Below are 10,782 nucleotides of genomic sequence, written 5' to 3' on the forward strand. Positions count from 1 at the left end.
CACAAGAATTCCTGGGGTCCAGGAAGAAGTGAGCGGAAGTCGGGGGAATTACACTGTGGCAGCATCCCAGGGCCATTTAATTTTCCTCCCGGCCCCCTGCTCCCTCCTGCTCTGCTTTCTCAGCCGCCAATTTCCTTTATTGTTCATTGGAGGCTTTCCCCCCTTGGTTTCACATTTCCAATTTTCTAGATGAGTCCATTGAGAAAAAAGATTTATTGTTTAGGAGTTTATTTTAGTATGAGCTTTGCCATAGATATGTCATCAGTGAGGAATAGTGGCCCCTCACGGTCTATTAGTTAACTAGTAGACCATAAATGTCAAATGTAAGTGACTATTATTAAGCAGTACATATACTGTAGGGAGACAAGTTTGATTTGTTTTGTAAAAATAAGTAAGTGGGGGGGGGGGAGCTTTAACAGAGACAAGAGGATGTGAAGGAGAACGGGCTCCAGAGAGGGGCCCACGTTCCAGTCCTCTGGTTGCCCTGCACAGCTGTGCTGTGACGTTGGGTAAGGCCTGTCCTCACTGAATATGAATAATAATTTCCACGCCACCATAAGGTTTTGGTGGGAACTGGAATATATGTGCGGCTTCCATCACACGGCTTAGAACCCAGGACACGCCCAAAAGGAGGAAACGTGATAAGTGATTAGAATTTGCAGTTGGTTTTTAAAGCAGCATTAATGAATTTCCTAAGTGGAATTCTTATTACGGTTTTCATTTCCCACCCACCTCCCCAATTCATTGTAGACGACTTGCATGTCACTTTTTTCTTTTCCATTATGTGTTTTCATAGTCTGTGATTGTGAAAAGTGTTGAACGAAATGCCTTAAATATGTATGAAGCAAGGAAATGTCTCCTCGGACTTGAAAGCAGTGGGGTTACCATAGCAACCAGTCCGTCCCCAGCATCGTGCCCCGCCGGCCTGGCCTGTCCCAGCCTGGATATCTTAGCCTCGGCAGGCCTCGGACTCACTGGACTAGGTATACCGTTCATTACTAAAGCACTTCTCAGTTGCTTACCCAGTTCCCTTCCTTTCTGCCGCAGGGGCTACATCTTAAAGGGTATGTTTCTCCCTCGTCAGGCCCTATGGTCAGGTGAAAAGCAGCAGAACTCGCTTCAATCCATTTTGTTGTTGGCTTTTTGTTGTTTTTTATTGTTAGACTCCGTGGATTTGTTCCCCAGATTCTTCTTATTTTGGCATCAATAATCAACGTCTGACGTTTATTTTCGGCTGTGTTTGTTCTTCTAAATTAAGAATGCCATTGCGAGTGAAGTCAGCAGGCTGAATGTAATTTATGTGTTTGCTCTCCCTTGTATTTGCAATATTGCCACCAGTCCCTGGAGATAAAGATTATCCAGTTTGCCTTTCCAAAAGTAATTGCAAATCTGTATGAGGGGTGTGCAGAGGGGGAGGGGAGAGCAGGCAGACCCCCTCCCCCCTCTTCCCGCCTTGGCTAGGCCTGCCTTGTGCAGACACAAAGGAAATCGAGCCTGCGGCCGCCAAGGGCAACAAATGGACCTGCATTCACATCTAAGGCAGCGAATAGGAAGATGAAGGAACATCGTCACTCGGTGCTTCCGTTTTTTAGGATAATAGAGCCAGTCATTTTAATAGCCTTGGTGACATTTATTGCCTCATTATGGACTCCCGTCTTACAGGCTGAAGTTAGTGGCTGCATTAAATCAGGCTAGTTTTACTTCTTATACATTTTCTCAGTAGCCTTTATATGAAAGGTTAAAGCACTAACCCTAGCAAACCCATTCAGTGTTGGTTTGAGACCGAAAACATACTCTTAGCAGCCTTTAAATTTTTCTAACGGCTATTCTTGCTTTAATAAATATAACATATTTAAATAATATGATTAATACACCAAGTAGCCTTGCTTCGACACCATTACGGTAAAGGCAGGTTTTTTTTCCCCCTGGGCCCATCGTCTCCCAAAGCTGTCCCTTCCACACAGCAATGCACCTCGAAATGCCAGTCTCATCGCTTAGCAGGCACTGAGTTCTTGCTGCACTAGAGAGAGAAAAAAAGTGAGCAGACAGTCAGAGTTACTCAATTTTTAAAATGTTTTTATGGCTGTACCTATCCTGTAACACCTAATGCTTTAAGTATTCCTGGAAACTTGTGTAAAAATCCACATTTTATTTTAGATGCCAGAAGGGAAATTTCATTACCATATTTTAAATGCCAGAAGGGAAATTTCATTACCTAAATCAGGCATTAAATCTTTAAAACAAGGGGAAATTTTTTTTTTCTCCTGAGAAAAGATTTCGCATGCGTGGAGATGAGCAGGAAGGAGTCATGTCAGTGTTCTGACACAGTATGAAAACTGTTGCAGGTAGCTAAGCCTGTCCACAGTGGGCCAAGCAGAGCCATTCTGCTGCAGGAAGTCATCCCTTTAGTCGCTGTTAATTGTACGTGGTTTGAAGCGTTTGTTTGAACGCATATGACAACTGAGCTATGCAGGGAAATGAAAATGGGTTCCCACTGCAGCAGAATGTTGTTCATCTTGGCAAGTGACGTGAACGCAAAGCAGCTGGCGGTGCTCAGTGAACCCCACTGCCTTCCTGGTTGGGGCACACACCTGTCTCCTATTTTCCGATCAGCATCTGTTTGTGGATAAGCTGGGTCCTGTGTTGAAATGGTATCAGGCTGTATTTCATGGGAATATTTGAAAGAAGGTAATCTATCACTCAGGTTTTATATTCAGAAAATATCAGATTATATCAGCGTGCATTCCAAATGGCAATATTGCTGCCATCTGTTATTTTAAAATCTTGAATGTATGCATATTGACTGTACATTCACTTGTCACAGGTCTCTTGGGCCCCACCGCCTTATCTCTAAACACTTCGACAACCCCGAACTCACTCTTGAATGCGCTTAATAGCTCCGTCAGTCCTTTGCAGAGTCCAAGTTCTGGCACCCCGAGCCCCACGTTGTGGGCACCCCCACTGGCTAATACTTCAAGTGCCACAGGTCAGTATCATTTAAGTACAATCAAAGGCATGTCTTTGTAGGTGTTACCAGTTTTTAAATAAAATGTACTAGTGGTTCCATGTCCTTAGGGGGAAATCATGGTTCAAAGCATACTTTTTAGCCTAACAGAAATTTCCTAATGTATAAATTAGTTAAAATGATGCACGACAAAACAGTGAGTTTCCCATAAAAGTAAAACATAATCTTTCGAATGTGACTAGCAGATCAGGAAAAGGAGCATAATGTGCAGGGAGCAGTGGCAAAGTCATATGAAGGTCGCTGACTGATCACTCGAAAGGTAGGTTCAAGCTGGAGAGGTTAGAATCGCTCGGTAGGTATATGCACACGTGAAGTCCAGCTTGTTTCTTCGTCTGTACCGTGAGGAGCTTGGGTTAAATATTCCCTAGAGAGTTGTTCCATTTTAATATTCTTTTGTGTAGTAATGTTAAACCTGTTTGCAGAGAGAGATCAACATTGAATTCCCTTCTGAATTTGCAGCAACAGTGATGTTTTTTGAAGTTACTGAAGATAATATAATGCTTGTTGATTCTGTGTTCTTTCTGTCTAATATCTGTCTTCATAAAATGTTGTTCTAGGCTTTTCTGCCGTACCACACCTTATGATTCCATCTACTGCCCAAGCCACGTTAACCAATATCCTGTTGTCCGGAGTGCCCGCCTATGGGCACACAGCCCCCTCCCCCCCTCCCGTCCTGACTCCTGTCGACGTGCACATCAGCAGTATGCAGACAGAAGGCAAAAAAATCTCTGCTGCTTTAAATGGACACGCGCAGGTAATGTCCCTCAGGATGGTGGGAATCTGTGCTGTTGGTAAGAGATAAGCCACTAGTAAAACTTTCAGTGGAAGTGAATTTTAGAATGGTGACCACATCCGCATGCTGTTTTCTATTGTTATTTCAGCCTCCGAACATAAAATATGGTGTAATATCCACTTCATCGCTTGGAGAGAAAGTGCTGAGTGCGAATCATGGTGACCCGTCCAGACAGACAAGTGGATCGGAGCAGGTGTCTCCCAAACCAAATCCTGCCGAAGTAATCTTTCCTCTGGACTTCAGCGGGCCTGTTCCTTGGACAAAGGGGGTTGTAGAAAGTCCACACAGTGATTTCAGATTGGTTTTGCTAATCGGTTATGACTTATCCTGCCTGAAGTTTGCAGAAAGACAACATCCTGAATGAAATTCCAAAGAACATGGTGAAAGATAAACTGAAAAGCAGACAAACTTCTTACAGAAAGAATCCCTTTCCCATGACATTGGGACTTCCTAAATGAAAGTGAATGTAATTATGTAGCAGGAAAGCATCAACTTACTAAGTGTGTGTGTGTGTGTGTGTGTGTGTGTGTGTGTGTAATTTTTTTCTAAGTAGAGTGGACCTATTTTTAATTCTTTCATCCCTAACTTTAAAAATATGAGGGTTATTTCTTCACATTTCATCTTGAGTTTTTGAGGCAGCCTGAACTTCAGGTGTTGTCTTTGCAGCTGAAAGCTGCCATGTCTGTGTCTCCCTGGAGCTGGATTCTGGTTTGTTTCCATCGCAGGGGATTGCTGGTGGTGAACTCATGTTTTGGGTGTTGTGTTTCCTCCTCTGCAGGCGGTAACGATGCTTTTGTGGAAGTAGGCATGCCGCGGAGTCCTTCCCACTCGGGGAACGCGGGCGACCTGAAGCAGATGATGGGTCCCTCCACGGTTTCCTGCGCCAAGAGGCAGACGGTGGAGCTCTTGCGCGGCACGAAGAACTCCCACTTACAGTAGGTGTTTTCATCAGGGAGGCCCGGGTGCTTGGAAGGAGATTGTAGCGCGAGCTGGATAGGTTTTAAGTCAGGGGAACAACGCTGGGTTTGTTGGGCAGTGAGTGCTCCTTGGTTTCAGCAAGTTTGGTCTCATCCACGAGTTTATTCATTTCTCTTTATAATTTCCTTTTCTTTTTCCTTTAAAACATTTTTTTTTTTTCATTGAAGTAACATTGGTTTATAACATCATATGACTTTCAGGTATGCAACATTATACAGTGGGGCCTTGACTTATGAGTTTAATTCGTTCCGTGACGGAGCTCGTAACTCAAATTACTCGTATGTCCAATCAACAGTGAACGAGTGAGACACGTGATGCTGGGCTGATGTTGTGGTGTTCACTGTGACGTTCGCTGCGCCAACTAGTGGTGGGGTATCTGAAGCTGGCTCGTAACCCGAATTTTAGCTTGCAACTCAAAGCAAAAAATCGGCCGAGAGACCGCTCATATCTCGAAAAACTCGTTAGTCGGGACACTTGTAAGTCAAGGCCCCACTGTAATTGGACATCTGTATATACTACATCATGCTTACAACCAAAAGCCCATTTTCCATCCGTCACCATACAGTTGACCCCCTTACCCAGGCTGCCCCTTTCCGCTCAACTTCCGCTCTGGTAACCATAGATCTGTTGTCTGCCTCTAGGAATATGTTTTCTTTGTTGAGTTTTTTTTTTTTTTTAATACCCTCAAGGCCCATCCTTGTCACAAACGGCAGAATTTCATCTTTTTTATGGCAGAGTAGTATTCCATTTCAATCTTAGTGATATTTTTGTGGATAAAAATGTTATTAAGACTTAATACCTGGTAATTCTCACCCTTATATCCTACCTAGCGTCCTTCTCGTCATAAACCTTGGGTGTATATCTGGGTCCTCTGAACTTTCTCTGTTGCTCTGAAACTTTTAACATGATTTCTGCTCTTCTGTAAGCAGCAGGGTGATTTTTACTCTCTGATGATTGCTTTTAGATACTTTCCTGGTGTGAATTCTCTTTCATTTGCCTTTGAATTTCTAACTGAAACCATGGCTCCCTTGTTCTGAAGTGGTTAACTGCTCACTTTGATAATAAATACTTGACAGTATCATGATTTCATTTATTACAAATCACAGTGAATGTGAATACATATATTGTATTAAATATAACTCTCCTGCCCTGAGCGGTTTGGCTCAATGGAAATATAACTCTCCCGTATGATAGGACAGTTATAAATGGGTGTTCCTTATTTTATTTTTCGTTTATTTTCTTGTTTCAAATAGGCAGCCTGTGTTGTTTTTTTTTTAAAGAAAAACAATGGAATGCTTCTGTATTGAAAGGTTTTGCTTCTATCCATCTCCATTTTCCCAATTTCCCCTACTGTCTTATTAGTTTTCTTATACAGCTGACCCTTGAACATGTGTGGGTTAGGGGCCACTGACCCCCTGTGCTGTACTGACTCCCCCAAAACTTAACTACAGTTGTCCCTTGGTACCTATGGGGGATTGATTCCAAAATCCACATATGTCCAAGTCTTTATACTAAATAGCATAGGACAGTGCATACAGTCAGCCCTCTGCACCTGCAGATTCCCAACCATGTGTCAAAAATAGTATTTTCAATCTGTAGTCTGTTAAATCTGTGGATGTGGGACCCAAGGATATGGCGGGCTGCATGCTTTCAGATCAACTCAATCCTGTTTAGACCATGTACCCATGGGTCATTGATATCTCCCATTAACAATATGACATATATTCTATATACAGAAAATGTTTGAATATATATCATGGAATAGTTTTAGCTCTGGCTCTCAGAGTCAGAATGCCTGAGTTCAAACTCCAGCTCTACCATTTACCGGAGGTATGACTTTGGGCTTCCCTCTTCTGTAAAATGGGAATAATAATAATACTGCCCGTCTCATAGTGGTGTTGTGAGGATTAAATGAGATGATACGTGTAAATAGTTGGCAGTGGCTAGCATACAGTAAGTGTGGCACAGAGGAAACATTCGGTGCATTTGTGTGTGTGATGGTGGATGTTAAAGTCCAGACTCTGTTTCACAGCAGCACTGACCGGCTGCTCTCAGACCCAGAACTGAGCCCTGCAGAGAGCCCTCTGGCTGACAAGAAGGCTCCAGGGAGCGAGCGAGCTGCAGAGAGGGCCGCAGCTGCCCAGCAGAACTCTGAAAGGGCCCGCCTGGCCTCCAGGCCGGTCATATGTCAACATGCAGGTAACGACAAAATGAGTGGGAGGGTCATCCAAATGTAGGGGCTGGGGATAGAGAATGGTGAATTCAGAAACTAGGTTTTCTTTCTGCACTCTAGTCCAAATTAAATTTAAATCTATGTGCAGTAGTTAGGAATTGGTTTTGCTATAAACTTTAAACATGAAATGCAGGATTTAGCTTAAATGGTTAAGTTATCCTATATAATAAAAGGCTAATATGCAAATTGACCGAACAGCGGAATGACGGGTCGCTATGATGCGCACTGACCACCAGGAGGCAGATGCTCAATGCAGGAACTGCCCCTTGGTGATCAGTGTGTTCCCACAGGGGGAGCACTGCTCAGCCAGAAGCCCTGAGCCGGGCTCACAGCTGGTGAGTGCAGCAGTGGTGGCGGGAGACTCCCACCTTCATGGCAGTACTAAGGATATCCGACTGCCAGTTTAGGCCCACTCCCCACAGAGAGCGGGCCTAAGCTGGCAGTAGAACATCCCTCGAGGGCTCCTGGACTGCAAGAGGGCGCAGGCCGGGCTGAGGGACTCCCCAAGTGCACGAATTTTGTGCACCAGGCCTCTGGTTTAAAATATAATATGAAAGGTAATGTGAATGGTCTGTGTCACTATGTGTAATGTAAATGACACTATTCACCTGTTGTTTTATAAAATTTTAGATAAATACCAAAGCTGTTATTTCTAAGTATTATTGCCTCTTGACATAGTCTTGAATAAATAGATATAATAATCCTTCTATCTATAAAATGGAGGTGATAAATTTGGTGTCATTTAGGCAGTTATAAAAATAGCTAATATGAAGCTTTAGTTTTTTGAAAATAGATGATAAATATTATTGATGATTATATTGATTCACAAATTTTTATGATTATTTTAAACAATTTCCTCAGGGATTTTTCTCTATATCTGTAGTAGGCTAACTACTCAAAGTAGACTATTGAACATGAAGTTCAGAAATATGATTTCTGTATAGATGACAATATGAAAGATAGGGATTTTGTGCTTTTAGAGATTCCTATAACCATTTGATTTCAGTACCATAATTATTGGGTAGACTTACCTACTTCATAATAAGAAATATATCTCCCCACTCCCCAACGCCAAAAAAAAATAAAAATCCTAGAAACCAAACTGTCACAGATATATAAAGAAATTAATTCATGGAACTAAATTATACTTCTATAATTCTAGCAAAAACTACAACTCAATCCCGCTTATCTGTTCTTTTAATCCTTTGCATTTGAACATTTCCATGAGATTTTAGATGAATGTGTTCACAAAGCCATGGCCTTTATAAAGTGTCAAAGTTTTTTAAAAAATGATATCTGATACATTTTCTCTAGCGGGCTTATTTTCAGTTAATATAAATTAAAATTCCCTCCTCAAAGATGTATCAAATCTGCTTCATGATCCCTTTATGGTTTTCGTCCGTCTCGTGGTTCTTACTTTCCATCCATTTTATAACTAGAGTGAACCACTTTCATGTTTCTTTCTTTTAGGATGGATAAGAAATGTTCTTGGTGATACAGTTTCAACTTAAATAGGTGTTTTTGTGCCATTACTACAGAGCTGACTTTTAAAACCATAATAAATCAATGACAGTATTCACCTAGCATTGACGGGGAGAAAGAGTGAAGACTCCCTGATTCCCCTAGCTGAGAACTCTCTGTCTCCGGCTGTCCTTGGAGAGCTGAATCCCCAGCTCTCTCCACACTTATCTCACTTCCTAATTTATTTTGTAGTTATTTCCTTTACCCATCCCTGCTGAGGCTCTCCGTGCTCTGAGGCTACAGGTTTTATTTTTCATTTTTTTTTTATTGTGGTTTTCTTCCACAAAGTGCCGCACAGTCTCTTTAACCTGAGGCACTCCATACATATTTATTGAACAAGTGAATGTAGGATCTTCCCACACCTTGCCCTTAGATGTTGATCGTTAAAAGTTGATTTTAATTTCCATTGCCATTTCAGATCTAACGTTTCAAAACCATCGTCAAATGTGTTCTCTAAAAATCCACTCTCCTGATTTACTGCCACGTTCTCAGAGCTCACCACACGTCCTGGTTTGTCAGGGTCAGCCCGTTTCCTTGTGTTATCCTGACCTAAGTATTATTTGTGGCACATTCCCGCTCAGAAGCCTCCTGTTTCACACTGTAGATTACCTGGGCGTGCAGCCTACATATGGTGGTGTGATACCCCTGGGAAAAGGGTCAGAAGAGCTCTTGCCAGCTGTTTCTCAGCCTCCTGGTAGCCTTTAAGACATTGTTAATCAAGTCTCAGTTCCTCAGCTGGGCAGTTGAGAACACTGGGTTAGCATGTGAGATGTCGCTCTGACCACTTTCTTCCAAACGACCTACCGTGGTTTCTGTGTAGACCTGTGTCATATGTCACTTATTCAGTGTGAATGAAAGAGTGGATAGTGCCATCCTACTCCTGTGCAATACAAGGTAACTAGGTTTAGTTCATTGTAATGCTTACTGTTATTATAGCTTAAAGCTCGACATTTGCTTTTTTTCTCCTTTCAAAAGCAAAGACCATTCCAATTGGGCTAAATAATTTCTTAAGCTGCCTGGACATTACACCACTTCAGGCCATCCTTTGAAGAGGGGATTTTGAGAAACAGATGAGGCCGGTAGATAACCTGAAAGCATTTTCATAATGCTTTATTTTGAAACTTAGCAGAACTACTATTAAGTTATTTACTGTGCTTTAGCATATACTTACCCTGGTGTTTTAAATATTCATAGAAAATAGGATTTTTTTTTCCTTTTGAAGGAAGATTTCTGGCTCTTGTCATTGTCTCAACTTAAAGTCAAAAGTAGTCATTTATATTCTAATTAATTAATTTTGAAAACATATTTAAATTGATCAGACTTGCTCTGAATTAATGAGACATTATGGTGCTTAGCAGGTAGATTCATGGGCTCTAGTCAAAACCGTGGTTTTCTAATCAGCATGACATTTGGATAAACTGGCAATAAAATATTTTCGCTCTGTTTTATTTTCAGGCATTTGACTATGAACAAAAGAAGCTATTAGCAACCAAAGGTATGTGATATAGTAATGATTTTGATTCTCCCCTCCCCCATCAAAGACCCATAAAAGATTCTCCAGGATTCACGTTGAATTGTGAAATTGGACCGTCATAAAAAAAATGTTTAAGTTCAAAGTTGCAAAAGTTTTGTTGGGGTTAAATGTACTTTATTGAGTAAATTAGCATTAGATCAATTATGAAATAATGTAGCATTTTAAAATACAATGGCATAAAATATTTTATGACGATATTTTAAGGCATTTTGTATTAAGAAATAATATTCAGGTATGATTTCTTTACATATATCAGAGGAACAGCACGCATCAATATTTTTAAAAATATCAAGCATTTTGTTTTATATTCTGTGTTCCAAAGCTATGTTAAAGAAACCAGTGGTGACGGAGGTCAGAACACCTACAAACACCTGGAGCGGCCTCGGCTTTTCTAAATCCATGCCAGCCGAGACCATCAAGGAGCTGAGAAGGGCCAACCACGTGTCCTATAAGCCCACAATGACAACCACTTTTGAGGTTTGTAGAGTCATCCCTGCCCATTCTTCCTGTCTGCTCTCAGCAAAGGAGAACAGTCGTCATCTCTCCCCTCCCATTCTTCATTAAGTAGGAAAAGTCATTAATGGAATTTGTTTTAATTTCTATTCTTATAAACATATTGCTATAAAATGGATGCACTCTAACATGCTCTTTTACATGTCTTCTGTCAGAGTTGTGGATCAGCTGTTTGTCATGGAGAT

At 41.4% G+C, this 10,782-nt stretch overlaps 1 protein-coding gene across 1 annotated transcript; it reads left to right on the top strand.

The window, feature by feature from the left end:
• Positions 1-796: 796 nt before the first annotated feature.
• Positions 797-10,663, top strand: LOC111824726 (protein bicaudal C homolog 1-like; the record flags this gene model as incomplete). The annotated part of the gene is given in 9 exon segments (XM_023749280.1): positions 797-983; positions 2,825-2,986; positions 3,583-3,779; positions 3,907-4,037; positions 4,595-4,753; positions 6,829-6,967; positions 6,969-6,995; positions 10,006-10,045; positions 10,407-10,663. Coding segments are annotated over 9 exon segments (1,284 nt in total), but the record flags the coding sequence as incomplete, so codon positions are not given.
• Between the last annotated feature and the right edge of the window lie 119 nt (positions 10,664-10,782).

The sequence above is a fragment of the Myotis lucifugus genome, unplaced genomic scaffold, assembly GCF_000147115.1.
Source record: "Myotis lucifugus unplaced genomic scaffold, Myoluc2.0 scaffold_4964, whole genome shotgun sequence".
Classification (NCBI taxonomy): Eukaryota; Metazoa; Chordata; class Mammalia; order Chiroptera; family Vespertilionidae; genus Myotis; species Myotis lucifugus.